This window comes from Salvelinus fontinalis, chromosome 19, assembly GCF_029448725.1.
Source record: "Salvelinus fontinalis isolate EN_2023a chromosome 19, ASM2944872v1, whole genome shotgun sequence".
In the NCBI taxonomy this organism is placed as follows: Eukaryota; Metazoa; Chordata; class Actinopteri; order Salmoniformes; family Salmonidae; genus Salvelinus; species Salvelinus fontinalis.
The window spans coordinates 7,836,550-7,856,274 of record NC_074683.1 but is presented as its reverse complement, the minus strand read 5'-3'; the positions used below and the strand labels follow the sequence as shown (position 1 = coordinate 7,856,274).

Here is a 19,725-nt window from a genome sequence, read left to right as displayed (position 1 = left end):
TTCCTGAATGCAAATCTCTCATAAAAGCAAAATGTGGTCAGCATTGCTGTGTGCTGCTGGTTATAACATGGCAATAAAGAAGAGAGAGAAAAGAGGGACGAGTTTAATGTTTTAAGTGGGATGCTGCAGTTTTGCACATTGTTATTTATTTTTCTTTGATATGGTGCAATATTATATATTATATTACATTTATATGCACTTTGTTTATATACATTAAAAAGTTATACTTTAAATGCATATGTTTAATAGCATTCTTTTTCATAATAAACCAATGCATTTTTAAATACATTGTGGTTAAGGTAGAGTATGATTTCATTTAATAATTTAATTAGAATTGTTTTAACACCATTCCTAGTCAAACTATCGCAAAATACAAAACATATTTTTTTTAAAGAGCCGTTTGGAAGCCAAAAGAGCCGTCTCTTTTTGGTGAGCTGAGCCGAACGAGCCGGCTCACTGGAATGCCCATCACTAATTCCTGTTATGTGCGGATGCAGAATAAATAGTGAAATGGTTTTTAACTAAATGTATTTGAGTGTTTACCAGCATTTGTAACTTTAATCTGATAATTATATGTACAAAAAAGTTAATATTGCTTGATATGTTTCTTGAAATACTTTGCAAATGCAGCTTATTCGATGTGAACACTGAAATGGTCTATTCATTCATTTTCAGTAGACTCTTATCTAGAGCAACTTCTAGTAGTGAGTGTATACATTTTTGTACTAGTTCCCCTGTGGGAATCAAACCCACAACCCTAGTATTTCAAATGCTATGCTCTACCAACTGAGCCACATCCTCACAAACTACTTGACGTCTAGGTGTACTCAATTACTGTGTTGTGCATTGTTTTTCTTCACGGTGATGGAATGTCTACAGGTGACCTCAGGTGCATAGCCTCTCATTATCTGGACGCTTCCTTTACACTCTCCTTGTATTTATTCCCCTGGTTCAAACTACTTGAATTCGGAGCCATTCGGCTTTGGGAAAAACAGTGACTTGTCGAGATCTGGTGGTTGCATCTCTACATTTTCCCCATCAACTGCATGCACTGGAAGAAACTAAAAAACAACAACAGTGTTATGGTCATGGTATAACAAGGATGTTATGCTGTGGTATGCTATGCATAGTTATTGCTTTAATATTTGTACGTTTATGTTTCTAGAGCCATACTGCAATTGAGCTTCGATTCACGTTTAGCTGGAGTATTTGGCTGTTTTGGCTTCCAGAGCCAATTCGCCATCAAACAGAACATGTAAAATCCTTAGACTTTAAGGAGTGTCCATAATTAGCCTAGTGCTTGCCCAGCTACATGTATAGACAATACAATTAGGTAAACTAGATATCTATTCAAGATAATACACAGACCACTAGATACATAATGTTGCATTTTTAAAAGGGAGACATGATAGATCAGTTAACTGCATGACCATAGAAAGACTGGGTAAAGTTAGGGGTGGCGTTTGACACTACAACTTCAACGAACAGAGACAGGCCTGTCGTGTGATAGTCTAATTGAGGTGCTTAAGTCTGTGCTTGACTTAGGAAGCCTATCACAGACTTTGAAAGCTGTCTCACTAAGTTTGAACTGATGTTATTGAGAAATCAGCTACAAATGTATAATGTTTAAGGGAGGGAGTGGCTTGCACTCAAATACACCTTTTCTTCAGTTTTGAAAATTGTAATTAAAAAAAAATCATCAGTCTTTAAAACAAATAATCAGCAGAATTGTATTACTATTGTACAACATTGCCAGGTGATTATTGCATAGTATTTCTGGTCCAACAAGTTATAGCAAATATAATTTATGTGGTTCCAGCTACAGTATATATTGCCTCTCCCTGTTTCAGCATCACGTCAGAAAACTGGAGATGAGAAGAGGCGGGTTTACTTTGAAAGGGGCAGTCCTTAGCCGAGTATTTTATTCAAAACCAACTGAACTGAGAGCTTTTCAGCGTGTCCATCAGTTTACGTAAAAGGGTTCACCCATTCAAGTGTGAAATTTTACCCAACTGTTGAGAGAACAGCAAAATGGCCCCAATATCCATCAAACGCATTTTAATCAGTGAAAGTGTTGATCCTTGTTGTAAGAAGATCCTGCAAGAAAATGGAATCCAAGTTACAGAGAAGCAAAATATGAGTAAGGATGACTTGATTGCGGAGATCAAGGTAAGGGTTGACATATTTTTTCTCATTTGCATGTATTCCTCGTATTAAACATTTAAGGCATGACATGCATTTTTGTTCCACGATGTCTTTCTAAAATTTGAAAACAATTCACAGTTGGTATCAAATGTCTAATATGGAAAAAGTATGTCGCGTTTGGTCATTGGTTGAATAACCTCATCAAAAGTCCCTCTGACGAAAAAAACGATGATTTCTGCGTTTCAGACAACTGGATTTTACTTGGCGGGTGATTTACAGCAGTTGCAGTTTAGTGGATTCTTGCATGTGCGATCTTGTCCTCCTCTCTTTGGTGTCGCGCTATAGTTGTACAGCCTTCTTGGAAATATGATGCAACTGCAACAAGTCTTTACTGATTTCCCTCGTTTAGACGACTATAGTCTATAAACACTATAGAATTACATTTAGACTGGGGCTTTCTTCCCTTTCTAGTACTTTCAAAATGTAGACTATACATAGTTTGATCAATTACACCCGAGGCAACTCATCTAATATTTAACTTGTCTTCCTCATGACACCATGTGATGCCAAATCAATAACGAATGTGTTTGATTAATGCAAGAATTCCAACTATATAAGCTCATTCCTTATCTCATCAAATTACTCCAATGAACAATAGATCATTTTGTCATGCACTGACATCACTATGCATATCATCTTTTTTCCATTTCTATCCACCTCCAGGACTATGATGGCCTGGTGGTTCGATCTGCAACAAAGGTGACAGCTAATGTCATCAATGCTGCTGGTAACCTCAAAATCATTGGAAGAGCTGGGACAGGCGTTGACAATGTGGATGTGGATGCTGCCACTATAAAGGGCATAATTGTTATGAAGTAAGTTTGCAAAATAATAGTGTCCTTCGAAATAAGTTCTAAGTCGTTGATACGTGTATCATTTTAAGGAAACTCCTACAGCTGAAGTCAGAAGTTTACATACACCTTAGCCAAATATATTTAAACTCAATTTTTCACAATTCCTGACATTTAATCCTAGTAACAATTCCCTGTTTTAGGTCAGTTAGGATCACCACTTCATTTTAAGAATGTGAAATGTCAGAATAAATGTAGAGAGAATTATTTATTTCAGCTTTTATTTCTTTCATTACATTCCCAGTGTGTCTGAAGTTTACATACACTCAATTAGTATTTGGTAGCATTGCCTTTAAATTGTTTAACTTGGGTCAAACGTTTCGGGTAACCTTCCACAAGCTTCCCACAATAAGTTGGGTGAATCTTGGCCCATTCCTCCTGACAGAGCTGGTGTATCTGAGTCAGTTTGTAGGCCTCCTTGCTCGCACACGCTTTTTCAGTTCTTCCCACAAAGTTTCTATAGGATTGAGGTCAGGGCTTTGTGATGGCCACTCCAATACCTTGACTTTGTTGTCCTTAAGCCATTTTGCCACAACTTTGGAAGTATGCTTGGGGTCATTGTCCATTTGGAAGATCCATTTGCGACCAAGCTTTAACTTCCTGACTGATGTCTTGAGATGTTGCTTTAATATATCCACATAATTTTCCTCCCTCATGATGCCATCTATTTTGTGAAGTGCACCAGTCCCTCCTGCAGCAAAGCACCCCCACAACATGATGCTGCCACCCCTGTGCTTCACGGTTGGGATGGTGTTCTTCGGCTTGCAAGCCTCCCCCTTTTTCTCCAAACATAACGATGGTCATTATGGCAAAACAGTTCTATTTTTGTTTCATCAGACCAGGTGACATTTCTCCAAAAAGTACGATCTTTGTCCCCATGTGCAGTTGCAAACCGTAGTCTGGCTTTTTTTATGGCGGTTTTGTAGCAGTGGCTTCTTCCTTGCTGAGCGGCCTTTCAGGTTATGTCGATATAGGACTCGTTTTACTGTGGATATAGATACTTGTGTACCTGTTTCCTCCAGCATCTTCACAAGGTCCTTTGCTTTTGTTCTGGGATTGATATGTACTTTTCGCACCAAAGTACGTTCATCTGTAGGAGACAGAACGCGTCTCCTTCCTGCGCGGTATGACAGCTGCGTGGTCCCATGGTGTTTAAACTTGCGTAGTATTGTTTGTACAGATGAACGTGGTACCTTCAGACGTTTGGAAATTGCTTCCAAGGATGAACCAGACTTGTGGAGGTCTACAATTTATTTTTTCTGAGGTCTTGGCTGATTTCATTTAAATTTCCCAAGATGTCAAGCAAAGATGCACTGAGTTTGAAGGTATGCCAGTACATCCACACTCCAATTGACTCATATTATGTCGATTAGCCTATCAGACACTTCCAAAGCCATGCCATAATTTTCTGGAATTTTCCAAGCTGTTTAAAGGCACAGTCAACTTAGTGCATGTAATCTTCTGACCCACTGGAACTGTGATACAGTGAAATAATCTGCCTGTAAACAATTGTTGGAAAAATTACTTGTGTCATGCACAAAGGAGATGTCCTAACCGACTTGCCAAAACAATAGTTTGTTAACAAGAAATTTGTGGAGTGGTTGAAAAACAAATTTTAATGACTCCAACCTAAGTGTATGTAAACTTCCGACTTCAACTGTAGGTCTAAATCAAATCCTCACAGATCAGTCTTTTCCCTGAATATTAGACTATTGTATGTGTCATTACCCTCTTCTAGCACACCAAGTGGCAACACCATCAGTGCTGCAGAGCTGACATGCACCCTGTTGATGAGCCTCTCAAGGTAAGACACTACAACAGATAATACAGAATACCTCTCGGCATAGCTCATGGCATTGGTTAGACATTGCTTTGCACTATACACCCCCATCTGTCCTTTTCATCCTACTTTTACAGGAAAGTTTGATATAACTTAATTCAAAATCATTCTCTTCCTAGACATGTGCCCCAAGCAGCCATGTCCATGAAAGCAGGGAACTGGGATCGTAAAAAGGTACAGAGTGTTTTGGCTTCCCTTTTATTTTGACACAAAAAGCAATTACTGTCACGTGGTCTGCCCCAGTGTCCATTCAATCATCAATAATTCAATCTGATTTGTAAATCTATGGTGTCTCAAACTCTTCAGGGACCTGGGTCAAAGTTGTGTTAATGATTTTTCAGTTCATGGGCGCAGAGATGTACGGCAAAATACTTGGAATAGTTGGACTTGGAAGAATTGGAAAGGAAGTCGCCACCAGAATGCAGTCCTTTGGCATGAAGGTTGGTTCATAATCCTCTGAAAAGTCAAACGACCTTTAAAAGCTGCCTACTGTAGCACGATAGTGGTAACTGAATTTGCTTTCGACAGACCATCGGCTATGATCCAATCACCCCTCCTGAGGTGACTGCTACCTGGGGGGTCGAGCAGATGTCCCTGGAGCAGCTGTTGCCCAAGTGTGATTACATCACCGTCCACACTCCCCTCATGCCTTCTACAGCTGGTGAGTTTTATAGAGGTGGTATAGTTGTAGTACTGGAGGGTAGAAAGTTATTACATCGATTATCAAACAAAAACCATTATTTTCCACTTGAGGTTAAATTGTTGTTTCTCCTAGGACTACTGAACGACACGTCATTTGCTAAGTGCAAGAAAGGTGTAAAGGTCGTGAACTGTGCACGTGGGGGCATCATCGATGAGGATGCTCTCCTCAGAGCTTTGGAGTCTGGACAGTGTGGAGGGGCTGGCCTCGATGTTTTTCTCGAGGCAAGAATACCACATCCCATAATTTGTAAAACAAGCCATAGAAAGTTGGTTGCAATTTCAGTTTATCAACCAGAAAAGACAAATATTACAACAAATAATATGGTTAAACTCAAATATACTAATTCATAGAAAAAATAACTTTATTTTGGGAATCAAAAAAAGGTATAATCTTTGTAAATTATATCATGGAGTTATGTCACACATGCAGCTAACAAAAATATATGGAAATGTCTGCTCTATCCAAAATTACAACCAACTAATTGGAGCATTACCGCAAAAGTGGTAGGGGGAGAAAGTAAGGAACTTGTCTGTGCATTAAAAAAATAATAATAATAATAACAAAGCAAAAACAGGTGTTTAGACATTTTTGAAAATGGATTAAAAAAATAACAAAACTGAAATATCACTTTTTATGTAAGTATTCAGACCCTTTACTCAGTACTTTGATCAAATCCATATCAAATTGATTGGTCACATACACATGTTTAGCAGATGTTATTGCGGGTGTAGCGAAATACTTGTGTTTCTACCTCAGACAGTGCAGTAACATCTAACAAGTAATATCAAAAAATTTCACAACATATACCCAATACACACAAATCTAAGTAAAGGAATGGAATTAAGAATATATTAATATATGGACGAGCAATGTCAGAGCGGCATAGACTAAGATATGTATATACTGTATTATATTATAAGAGATGTGTAATGCAAAATATGTAAACATTATAAAGTGACTAGTGTTCCATTTATTAAAGTGGCCAGGGATTTCAAGTCTATGTATATAGTCAGCAGCCTCTGATGTGCTAGTGATGGCTATTTAACAGTCTGATGGCCTTGGGATAGAAGCTGTTTTTCAGTCTCTGTCCGATGCACCTGTACTGACCTCGACTTCTGGATGATAGCGGGGTGAACCGGCAGTGGCTTGGGTGGTTGTCCTTCAGCTTTTTGGCCTTCCTGCGACATCGGGTATTGTAGGTGTCCTGGAGGGCAGGTAGTTTGCCCCCGGTGATTCATTGGGCAGACAGCACCACCCCCTGGAGAGCCCTGAGGTTGCAGGCTGTGCAGATGCCGTACCAGGTGGTGATACAGCCCAACAGGATGCTCTCAATTGTGCATCTGTAAGAGATTGAGGGTTTTAGGTGCCAAGCCAAAAAAAAATCAGCCTCCTGAGGTTGAAGAGAGTGTGGGTGGACCATTGCAGTTTGTCAGTGATGTTTACGTCGAGGAACTTGAGGCTTTCCACCTTTTCCTGGCACCACACTCCCAGAGCCCTCACTTCCTTTTGTAGGCTGTTTCGTCATGTTGGTAATCAAGCCTACTATTGTTGTCGCCTGCAAACTTGATGATTGAGCTGAAGGCGTGCTTGGCCACACAGTCATAGGACAACAGAGAGCACAGGAGGGGGCTGAGCACGCACCCTTGTGGGGCCCCAGTGTTGAGGATCAGCGAATGTGTGGTTTCCTACCTGAACCACCTGGGGGTGGCCTGTCAAGGCCCAGTTGCACAGGGCGGGGTTCAGACCCAGGGCCTCGAGCTTAATGATGAGCTTGGAAGGTACTATGGTGTTGAATGCTGAGCTATAGTCAATGAACAGCATTCTTACATAGGTATTCCACTTGTCCAGATGGGTCGAAGCACCTTTGACGCGATTACAGTCTCAAGTCTTCTTGGGTATGAAGCTTGGCACACCTGTATTTGAAGAGTTTCTCCCATTCTTCTCTGCAGATCCTCTCAAGCTCTGTCAGGTTGGATGGGGAGCGTCGCCGCACAGCTATTTTCAGGTCTCTTCAGAGATGTTTGACCGGGTTCAAGTCCGGGCTCCAGCTGGGCCACTCAAGGACATTCAGAGACTTGTCCCGAAGCCACTCCTGCGTTGTCTTGGCTGTGTACTTAGGGTCGTTGTCCTGTTGGAAGATGAACCTTCGCCCCAGTCAGAGGTCTTGAGCAGGTTTTCATCAAGAATCTCTGTTTATTTTTATTTATTTGACCAGGCAAGTCAGTAAAGAACAAAGGCCGTCATTGTAAATATGAATTTGTGAGGATGGCGCTGACAGAGAGGGCTGCCTCGTTTCTAGTCCTTAGGAAACTTTGCAGTATTTAGTTTTTTTTACAAGCATTTCACTATACTCGAAATAACATCTGCATGTGACCAATGAAATTTGATTTGGCCTACACCGGCCAAACCCGGACAACGCTGGACCAATTGTGCACTGCCCTATGGGACTCCGTATCACGGCCGGTTGTGATACAGCCTGGATTCGAACCAGGGTGTCTGTAGTGACGCCTCTAGCACTGGGATGCAGTGCCTTAGACCGCTGCGCCACTCGGGAGTCCGTTCATCTTTCCCTTGATCCTGACTAGTCTCCCATTCCCTGCTGCTGAGAAACATCCCCAGAGCATGATGCTGCAACCACCATGCTTCAACCTGGGGATGGTGCCAGGTTTCTTCCAGACATAACGCTTGGCATTCAGGCCAAAGAGTTCAATCTTGGTTTCATCAGACCAGAGAATCTTGTTTCTCATGGTCTGAGTGTCCTTTAGCTGCCTTATGACAAACTCCAAGTGGGCTGTTACTGAGGAGTGGCTTCCATCTGACCACTCTACCTGATTGGTGGAGTGCTGCAGAGATGGTTGTCCTTCTGGAAGGTTCTCCCATCTCCACAGAGGCACTCTGGAACTCTGTCCGAGTGACCATCGGATTCTTGGTCACCTCCATGACCAAGGCCCTTCTCCAATTGCTCAATTTGCTGTAGGAAGAATCTTGATGGTTCCAAACTTCTTCCATTTTAAAATGATGGTGGCCACTGTGTTTTAGGGGACCTTCAATGCTGCAGAATTTTTTGGATACCCTTCCCTTGATCTGTGCCTTGACACAATCCTATCTCGGAGCTCTATGGACAATTCCTTCGACCTCATGGCTTTGTTTTTGCTCTGAAATGCACTGTCAACTGTGGGACCTTATATAAACAGGTGTGTGCCTTTCCACATGTCCCATCAATTGAATTTACCACAGGTGGACTCCAAACAGGTTGTTGAAACATTTCAAAGGGTCTGAATACTTATGTAAATAAGATGTTTTAGTTTTTTTTTAATTTACAAAAATGTCTAAACTTGTTTTCGCTTTGTCATAGGGTATTGTGTGTAGATTGAAGAGGGAATTTATTTAATTTAATCGATTTTAGCTGTAACGTGATAAAATGTGGGAAAAGTTAAGTGGTCTGAATACTTTCCGTATGTACAGTACATGTCAAAAGTTTGGACACATCTACTCATTCAAGGGTTTTTCTTTATTTTTACTGTTTTCTACATTGAAATAACACATGGAATCGTGTAGTAACCAAAAAAGTGTATTTTAGATTCTTCAAAGTAGCCACCCGTTGCCTTGATGACAGCTTTGCACATTCTTGGCTTTTTCTCAACCAGCTTCACCTGGAATGATGCGGTCCTTCACTCTGCGGTCCAACTCATCCCAAACCATCTCACTTGGGTTGAGGCCAGGTCATCTGATGCAGCACCATCACTCTCCTTGGTCAAATAGCCCTTACACAGCCCGGAGGTGTGTTTTGGGTCATTGTCCTGTTGAAAAACAAATGATAGTCCCAATAAGCGCAAGCCAGATGGGATGGCGTATCGCTGCAGAATGCTGTGGTAGCCATGCTGGTTAATTGTGCCTTGAATTCTAAATATATCACAGACAGTGTCACCAGCAAAGCACTATCACACCTCCTCCATGCTTCATGGTGGGAACCACACATGCAGAGATCATCTGTTCACCTACTCTGCGTCTCACAAAGACACGGCGGTTGTAACCAAGAATCTCACATTTGAACCCATCAGACTAAAGGACAGATTTCCACCGGTCTAATGTCTATTGCTCGTGTTTCTTGGTCCAAGCAAGTCTCTTTTTCTTATTGGTGTCCTTTAGTAGTGGTTTCTTTGCAGCAATTCGACCATGAAGGCCTGATTCAAACAGTCTCTTCTGAACAGTTGATGTTGAGATGTGTCTGTTACTTGAACTCTGTGAAGCATTTATTTGGGATACAATTTCTGAGGCTGGTAACTCTAATGAACTTATCCTCTGCAGCAGAGGTAACTGGGTATTCCTTTCCTGTGGCAGTCCTCATAAGAGCCAGTTTCATCATAGCGCTTGATGGTTTTTGAAGAAACTTTCAAAGTTCTTAATTGTCCATATTGACTGACCTTAATGTCTTAAAGTAATGATGGACTGTTGTTTTTCTTTGCTTATTTGAGCTGTTCTTGCCATAATATGGACTTGATATTTTACCAAATAAGGCTATCTTCTGTATTTCCCCCCCTACCTTGTTACAACACAACTGATTGGCTCAAACGCATTAAGAAGGAAAGACATTCCACAAATTCAGTTTTAACAAGGCACACCTGTTAATTGAAATGCATTCCAGGTAACTACCTCATGAAGCTGGTTGAGAGAATGCCAAGAGTGCAAACCTGTCATCAAGGCAAAGGCTGGTTACTTTGAAGAATATAAAATATATTTTGATTTGTTTAATACTTTTGGTTACTGCATGATTCCATATGTGTTATTTCATAGGTTTGAGGTCTTAACTATTATTCTACAATATAGTAAAAATAAAGAAAAACCCTTGAATGAGTAGCGGTGTCCAAACTTTCGACTAGTACTGTATATGGGGATACAACCATCCCAGTTCCGCAGATTTCAGTAGATAATTTGTTTTGGGACTGTCCATCTGTAGATTTGTTTTTGATTGCAGGTTCAAGAATGGCTGAAGAAATGCAACATTTACCTGAAGCTAACTCTGCAAATAGCAATGTTCGGTGATTTGAAAAGTCATAGTCAATCGATTTAATAACACTCAGCAAAAATTATCTTTAATTTACAATCTGTAGAAACTATGAGAACAAGGTTCAGAACTTTTGTGAAACAGGAGAGTTGAACAATATATGGCAAATAGAAATCAAAACCGGATGGTCTTCAGAGATGGATGGGAGGGGTTGAGGGTAGCTGAAGGATGGGACTAAAAACAAACAAGATAACTAATGAAAAATATTCTGTCTGTAAAATGTATGTAGAAGCCAAAGTGTTGTTGACCATTAGTTTACTCCAATTAGGGGGGAGGGTTAGGGGGAAAATAATAAAGAAAAAATATATATACACTACCGTTCAAAAGTTTGGGGTAACTTAGAAATGTCCTTGTTTTTGAAAGAAAAGCACCTTTTTTTGTCCATTAAAATAACATCAAATTGATCAGAAATACAGTGTAGGCATTGTTAATGTTGTAAATGACTATTGTAGCTGGAAACGGCTGAATTTTAATGGAATATCTACATAGGTGTACAGAGGCCCATTATCAGCAGGCATCACTCCTGTTACCTAATCCAAGTTTATCATTTTAAAAGGCTAATTGATCATTAGAAAACCCTTTTGCAGTTATGTTAGCACAGCTGAAAACTGTTCTAATTAAAGAAGCCACAAAACTGGCCTTTAGACTAGTTGAGTATCTGAAGCATCAGCATTTGTGGGTTCTATTACAGGTTCAAAATGGCCAGAAACAAAAAACTTTCTTCTGAAACTCGTCAGTCTATTCGTGTTCTGAGAAATGAAGGCTATTCCATGCGAGAAATTGCCAAGAAACTAAAGATTTCGTACAGCGCTGTGTACTACTCCCTTCACAGAACAGCGCAAACTGGCTCTAACCAGAATAGAAAGAGGAGTGGGAGGCCCCGGTGCACAACTGAACAAGAGGACAAGTACATTACAGTGTCTAATTTGAGAAACAGATGCCTCACAAGTCCTCAACTGGCAGCTTCATTAAATAGTACCCGCAAAACACCAGTCTCAACGTCAACAGTGAAGAGGCAACTCTGGGATGCTGGCCTTTTAGGCAGAGTTCCTCTGTCCAGTGTCTATGTTCTTTTGCCCATCTTAATCTTTTATTTTTATTGGCCAGTCTGAGATGTGGCATTTTCTTTGCAACTCTGCCTAGAAGGCCAACATTCCGGAGTTGCCTCTTCACTGTTGACGGACAAAAAATGTGCTTTTCTTTCAAAAACAAGAATTTCTAAGTGACCCCAAACGGTAGTGTATGTATTTATTTATTTACAAAAATATATGGGGGATTGGAAATTATACAGACAATTACATTGATAGAAGCCACAATATATCTGCAATATTAAATCTAATTTACCCGCTAAAAAAATTATCGCTTAAACCACAAATATTTTATTAATTTATATTTTATTTTACTTGTCTTCCCTTCAATATTGCCAGTCTCACTTACATCATGGCGTTTCATTCTTTCTCAGGAACCCCCAAAGAACCGTGCCCTGGTGAACCATCCCAATGTGATCAGCTGTCCTCACCTGGGTGCCAGTACAAAGGAGGCCCAGGCGCGCTGTGGGCAGGACATCGCTCTGCAGATTGTGGACATGGTGATGGGCAAGAGCTTGGTTGGAGCAGTGAGTTCTTCTCTCCTATTACAGTCAAGCAAAAGCCTATAGGTGCCCGATTCTAATAGGTTTTTCTTTGATTGTTTCAGTGTTGCTATGGTTAGAAAAACTGTTCCCTTCAGACCTTGAAACTTTCACGAATTGAACGTGTTACTAACAATGTAACACAAAATGTAACCCTCAAGGTTGTTCACAAAGGATTCTAATCATAGTTTCGTTGCAAGAATGTATCTTCAATATTGAGTCATACTTTGCAATTAAGACAGTTCAAATCGCATTTTATTTGTCACATGCTTCGTAAACAGGTGACTACCAGTGAAATGCTTTCTTACGGATCCTTCCCAACAATGCAGAGAGAAAAAGTGGGAAATAATATAAAAATAATAACACGGAATAAATACACAATAAGTAACGAAAACGTGTCTATATACACAGACTACCAGTACCAAGTCGATGTGCAAGGGTACAAGGTAATTGAGGTAGATATGTACATATAGGTAGGGATAAAGTGACTAGACAACAGGATAGATGATAAACAGTAGCAGCAGCGTATGTGATGAGTCAGAAGAGTTAGTGCAAAAGGGGTCAATGCAGATTGTCCGGGAAGGTTTTTGGTTAACTATTTAGCAGTCTTATGGCTTGGGGGTAGAAGCTGTTCAGGGTCCGGTTGGTTGTTTGGTTAGTTCGTTTTACACACGAAGTGTAGTAAAACCGCTTGGGCAAAAACAATGCATCTCAATGCAATAGAGCTTCTTGAAACACTTTTCAGTTCCTCATTCCAAATTATAAACCGGGTGGTTCGAGCACTGAATGCTGATTGGCTGAAAGCCGTGGTATATTTAAGTGAAAATGCCTGAGAAGCCGGTGTTTGGAGGACATTGGGACAGGTGTTAGGCCCAAGACGAAGACCATGTCAATATATCCTCAACAGCGGTTTTGAAGGCATTATCACTTTTTTATACCATGGGTTACCAATATATTCAAATAAGGATTTACATGTATTCATTAAAAATGTTATTTGGATGAATTGATTCATACAATTTCATCCTTCCACAAGGTATAGTCCCGACACATCTAGCAACCCAAGCCGGCTCATCTTTATTTCTATCGGTTCTTTTGCCAGAGACGCGACCCAGTCGTTCAGTCTTTTTGTTCTGTATCTATGGAAGCGACCTAGTCGTTCAGTCTTTTTGTTCTGTATCTATGGAAGCGACCTAGTCGTTCGTTCTAAATGTTATATTGCCATACTGACTGGCAACGTTCTTATCCCTTGCTTGCTAGCAGGCCAAATATAGCAGGTAGCCTAGTGGTTAGAGTAGAGGTGGACAAACTTTTTGGCTCGAGGGTCACATTGGGATTTTGAAATTCAACAGAGGGACGCATTTTTTGGGGGACCAATTGTTTGTAAAAATCTATTTGCTGGGGCCTCCCGAGTGACACAGTGGTCTAAGGCAGTGCTTGAAGCATCATTACAGACCCGTGTTCGATCCCAGGCTGTGTCACAGCTGGCCATGACTAGGGTACCCATGAGGCGACGCACATTTGGCCCCGTCCGGGTTAGGAGAGGGTTTGGCAGACCGAGATTTCCTTGTCCCATCGAGCTCTAGCGACACTTGTGGCGGGCCGGGCGCATGCACGCTGACACGGTCGCCAGGTGTACGGTGTTTCCTCCGACACATTGGTGCGGCTGGCTTCCGGTGAAGCGGGCATTGTGTCAAGAAGCAGTGCGGCTTGGATGGGTCGTGTTTCGGAGGACGCACGGCTCTCGACCTTAACCTCTCCCGAGTCCATACGGGAGTTGCAGCAATGGGACAAGGCTGTACCTACCAATTGGATACCAAATTAAAAATAAATTAAAAACATTTTTATGTCTCGCGTGCCGGATTGAAGTGCCCGGCGGGCCGGACAACAGACTAGGTATCCCCCTTTCCCTAACTTACAGTCATGTCAAACAGTGTAGCCAGAATAACAACAAAGTAGCTGCATTTGCAGTTGTATAAGCTGTTTTTTTGTGACATTTATTTGGATACATCCATAACAATGAGCTAATGAGGTGAGATTTCGCCTGGCATAGAAGTGCTCTTTGTTTAAGACACTGTTCAGAAGAGCTAGCCAATAACACATCTAACACAATCTCTCCAAACTGAAGCAGGAAAGACAGCAAACTAGCTGCACTTCGTTTTACCTGTTTTGTGTGTGTATATACAGTCAAAGGTTTGGACACACCTACTCATTACAAGGTTTTTCTTTATTTTTACTATTTTCAAAACTTTGAAATAACACACATTGAATCATGTAGTAACCCCCCAAAAAATGTGGGATGTGTTGGACCACAGAGTGAAGGAAAAACAGCCAACAAGTGCTCAGCATATGTGGGAACTCCTTCAAGACTGTTGGAAAAGCATTCCAGGTGAAGCTGGTTGAGAGAATGCTAAAAGTGTGCAAAGCTGTCATCAAGGCAAAGGGTAGCTACTTTGAAGAATCTCAAATATAAAATATATTTTGATTTGTTTAACACTTTTTTTTGGTTACTACATGACTTAATATGTTATTTCATAGTTTTGATGTCTTCACTATTATTCTACAATGTAGAAAACGGTAAAAAATAAAGAAAAACCCTTGAATGAATAGGTGTTCTCAACGGTTGTGTGTGTATATGTGTGTATATATATATATATATATATCTCTCTAGAGGTCGACCGATTATGATTTTTCAACGCCAATACCGATTTATTGGAGGACCAAAAAGTGCCGATACCGATTAATCGGACGATTTATTATTATTTTTTGTTGTAATAATGACAATTACAACAATACTGAAGGAACACTTATTTTAACTTAATATAATACATCAATAAAATCAATTTAGCCTCAAATAAATAATGAAACATGTTCAATTTGGTTTGAATAATACAAAAACAAAGTGTTATAGAAGAAAGTAAAAGTGCAATATGTGCCATGTAAAAAAGCTAACGTTTAAGTTCCTTGCTCAGAACATGAGAACATATGAAAGCTGGTGGTTCCTTTTTAACATGAGTCTTCAATATTCCCAGGTAAGAAGTTTTATGTTGTAGTTATTATAGGAATTATAGTACTATTTCTCTCTATACGATTTGTATTTCATAAACCTTTGACTATTGGATGTTTTTATAGGCACTTAAGTATTGCCAGTGTGTAACAGTATAGCTTCCGTCCCTCTCCTCAATCCTACCTGGGCTCGAACCAGGAACACATCGACAACAGCCACCCTCGAAGCAGCGTTACCCATGCAGAGCAAGGGGAACAACTACTCCAAATCTCAGAGCGAGTGACGTTTGGAACGCTATTAGTGCGCACCCCGCTAACTAGCTAGCCATTTCACATCGGTTACACCAGCCTAATCTCGGGAGTTGATATGCTTGAAGTCATAAACAGCGCAATGCTTCAAGCTGCTGGCAAACACACGAAAGTGCTGTTTGAATGAATGCTTACAAGCCTGCTGTTGCCTACCATCACTCAGTCAGACTGCTCTATCATATCATAGACTTAATTATAACATAACAAACATAAATACGAGCCTTTGGTCATTAAAATGGTCGATTCCGGAAACTATCATTTCGAAAACAAAACGCTTATTCTTTCAGTGAAATACGGAACCATTCCGTATTTTATCTAATGGATGGCATCCCTAAGTCTAAATATTGTTGTTACATTGTACAACCTTCAATGTTATGTCATAATTATGTACAATTCTGGCAAATTAATTACGGCCTTTGTTAAGAATAAATGGACTTCACACAGTTCGCAATGAGCCAGGCGGCCCAAACTGCTGCATATACCCTGACTGCTTGCACGTAATGCAAGAGAAGTGACACAATTTCCCTATTTATAAGAAATTCATGTTAGCAGGCAATATTAACTAAATATACAGGTTTGAAAAATATATACTTGTGTATTGATTTTAAGAAAGGCATTGATGTTTATGGTTAGGTACATTGGTGCAACGACAGTGCTTTTTTCGCAAATGTGCTTGTTAAATCATCACCCGTTTGTCGAAGTAGGCTGTGATTCAATGATAAATTAACAGGCACCGCATCGATTATATGCAACGCAGGACACGCTAGATAAACTAGTAATATCATCAACCATGTGTAGTTAACTAGTGATTATGTTAAGATTGATTGTTTTTTATAAGATAAGTTTAATGCTAGCTAGCAACTTACCTTGGCTTCTTGCTGCCCTCGCGTAACAGGTACGCAGGTTACAGCGCGATCAAGACCACCTTCCTCAACGTTGGTCTCATTGTTGAAAGAGCCTACTCTGCCTATCTTGACTATTTATTATTGCATTTCGCTCCAAAACTGCATTTGAGGGAAATTATATTATAGGCTCTCACAGTTAATTTGAGGATGTCATCGAATAAATAATATACTTGGCAAATAAATAAATAAAAAATGTAAAGAAATGATGCAATCAAACTGTTTTTATGTAATCCCAAATTTGTACTGAATGTGTGCAAAAATAAAATCTACATTCATATTTTGCTACTTTCTGTCAAGTCCACTCATACAATTTGATGCATACGTTCGATTTATCGAACGTATGCACCACACAGAACGTACTGCAACTGCCTCTGCAACGCAATGCTGCAAGGCAAATGCAGCGTTCCATTGGAAATGAATGTACTTCTGGTGTATCGAAACGCAATGACGCAGTCGGTGTGTTCGAAGCGTAACAGGCAGGTGGTTAGAGCGTTGGACTAGTAACCGGAAGGTTGCAAAAACGAATCCCCGAGCTGACAAGGTAAAAATCTGTCGTTCTGCCCCTGAACAAGGCAGTTAACCCACCGTTCCTAGGCCGTCATTGAAAATAAGAATGTGTTCTTAACTGACTTGCCTAGTTAAATAAAGGTGTAAAAAAATATATATATATAATAATAATTTGGCAAATCGGTCTCCAAAAATACAGATTACCGATTGTTATGAAAACTTGAAATCGGCCATTCCGATTAATCGGTCGACCTCTAATATATAAACGCTGATTCATGATTTCGACTCACTGAGAAAAGCTGCCTGCCTGTCTCATCCTGACTCCCAACACGTTCATTACTATGCGACAGCTGGAGATCGAATTTGACTATTGAAACAATGTTGCAGGCTCCACTTGTTTACGAACAGGGAAAAGCTTACTTACGGCCCTTCCCAACAATGCAGAGAGAAAGAAAATAGAAAAGTAAAACACGTAATAATAAATACACAATGAGTAACAATAACTTAGCTATATACAAGGGGTACCAGTACCGAGTCGATGTGCAGGTGTCCGAGGTAGATGGGTACATGTAATTAGGAATAAACAGTAGCAGCAGCGTATGTGATGAGTTTTTTTTTGCAAAAAAATTGTGCAAAAAGGGTCAATGTAGATAGTCTGGGAAGCTATATGGTTAGATATTTCAATAACCTTTTAGCAGTCTTATGGCATGCGGGTAGAAGCTGTTCAGGGTCCTGTTGGTTCCAGACTTGGTGAATCAGTACCGCTTTCTGTGTGGTAGCAGAGAGAACAGTCTGACTTGGGTGGCTGGAGTCTGACCAATTTTAGGGCCTTCCTCGGACTCGGCCTGGTATAGAAGACCTGGATGGCACCTGGTATAGAAGCTTCTGTAGCACCTTGCGGTCGGATGCCAAGCAGTTGTCATACCAAGCGGTGATGCAACCCGTCAAGATGCTCTCAATGGTGCAGATGTATTACTTTTTTTGATAGTTTACATGTTGTGCAATTTGGTGTGTGCAGGTGAATGCCCAGGTTTTGGCAAGCACATTCACCCCCGAGTCTCACCAGTGGATCAAACTTGGAGAGGCCATAGGAGCTGCGCTAAAATCATGCACCACCTCTAAACAACCCTTCAGCCAAGTCCAAATCATAACTCAAGGTAAGCACTGCAAGGCATTAGACTGTGTCCTAATATCCTTCAGTTGCTTACTTTTCTCTGAAACTGCTGATCAGGCTTGATAGGTGAAAAGATGTGTTAACATTACATGACCACTGTTCTCAGATCAGTGATCAAACGGTAAAGGAGACGATTGATGCCATTTTTGGATGCCATTCAAGCACACATGTATTAGTGGAAGATTTTGTTGTGCTTTGGTTTGTCTACCCCTGGTGGTATAAGGGTGTAAATCACGAAAGTGTGGGCTCTGGCCATGCAAACTGAAGATGGTCTGTTGTTTTTATCACAATCTAGGAGACTGCTTGAAAGATTCCTCCGCTTACATGACCTCAGCAGTAATGGTTGGATTACTTAGTGATGGGTCCCAGAGTTGCCCCAACCTGGTCAATTCACTGACCCTGGCCAAGGAATCTGGAATCACGGTAAAATGGCCCCCATTGACACTTGGCTAAAGGTCATATTTTATTAATGACCCATCTTGTGTAATATAAATAAGTAATCTTATTTGAGATGGATAACGTTCTTTTTAAATCTCAGGTAATCAGAAACCACAGTGAGGGTCTGACTCGAGGTGCATGTGAGGTGGAGATCTCTGTCAACGGCTCCAGCTACAGAGCTACTGGTTCAGTACAGGGAGGAGTACCAGTCTTGTTGGAGCTGAACCGCAGCGTGTTCCGACAGCCGGTCTCTCTCACTGGCAACCTGCTGTTCTTCAAGGCCGTGGCGTCTCCTCCGCTCCTGCCCTCTGTGACTGGTGAGAGAGCTATTTTTCACATTGCAACCTCACTATTGACTAATTGAGCCATTCTGTCTTTTCAGCACAAGATTAGCAAGGTATACCGCCTTTTTTTGCTACTTATTTGACATAATCAAACTTGAATGATTTCTCTTTTCAGTCTGCATTCTTAACTCTTACTTTTTCTGCCTTTTCCCATCAGGATGTGTTTACACCAAGCTAGCACTTGACAGCAAGCTTCTCACGGCTGTAAATGTAAGATGACCAGAATAACTGTTGACACGTATTTTACCTTGACTGTCTCCCACTCTTTCCTCAGGTTTGCTGGCCACGGCGGGAGTGGAAATGGAGTCATTCAGTGCCCCTGCAGCTCGTAGTGGAGATCAGTGGTATTGTGTGGGGTTATCCTCTCTCTTGGGGGACCTTGGTGCCTTAAAACCTTTAGTGAAAGCAGCAGCACAGGTCTCTGTGTAAATGGCAGTGAGAGCGTATTGTTACAATGCTGAAGGACCAGTAGAGCATTCCAATGTCTAAAAATCTAACCACTGAAGATTTGACTAATCTAAACGGTTTCTTTTGGCCTTTTAGCGTTTCAATACTTAGTTTACAACATGTAGAAAGTGTTTGTTATATTTAACATTACACATCTAGAATAAATACTAAAAATGTAATTTCTATTGTAGAGATGCGGACTGTGTAGAATTTAATAAATACCTGTTACATTATTACAATTGTTTTATATTTTCTTGTATTCTCTACTTGCCGATTTTGCTAAATTTTCTCAATGTCAACACAC

The 19,725-nt window shown here is 40.6% G+C and overlaps 1 protein-coding gene across 1 annotated transcript; it reads left to right on the top strand.

Moving 5' to 3' along the window:
- Positions 1-1,934: 1,934 nt before the first annotated feature.
- phgdh (phosphoglycerate dehydrogenase) lies at positions 1,935-19,654 on the top strand. The gene is made up of 12 exons (XM_055870586.1): positions 1,935-2,169; positions 2,869-3,020; positions 4,795-4,860; positions 5,016-5,070; positions 5,238-5,336; positions 5,425-5,557; positions 5,672-5,820; positions 12,127-12,279; positions 18,037-18,175; positions 18,488-18,615; positions 18,731-18,947; positions 19,249-19,654. The coding sequence occupies exons 1-12, from the start codon at positions 2,032-2,034 to the stop codon at positions 19,401-19,403; spliced, it is 1,584 nt and encodes a 527-aa protein (XP_055726561.1). The 5' UTR covers positions 1,935-2,031; the 3' UTR covers positions 19,404-19,654.
- Positions 19,655-19,725: the final 71 nt, after the last annotated feature.

Coding starts and splice junctions, on each gene's coding strand:
- phgdh (XM_055870586.1), top strand. CDS start 2,032: ATGGCCCCAATATCCATCAAACGCATTTTAATCAGTGAAAGTGTTGAT. Junction 2,170..2,868: donor ACTTGATTGCGGAGATCAAG/GTAAGGGTTGAC, acceptor ATCCACCTCCAG/GACTATGATGGCCTGGTGGT. Junction 4,861..5,015: donor CTGTTGATGAGCCTCTCAAG/GTAAGACACTAC, acceptor TTCTCTTCCTAG/ACATGTGCCCCAAGCAGCCA.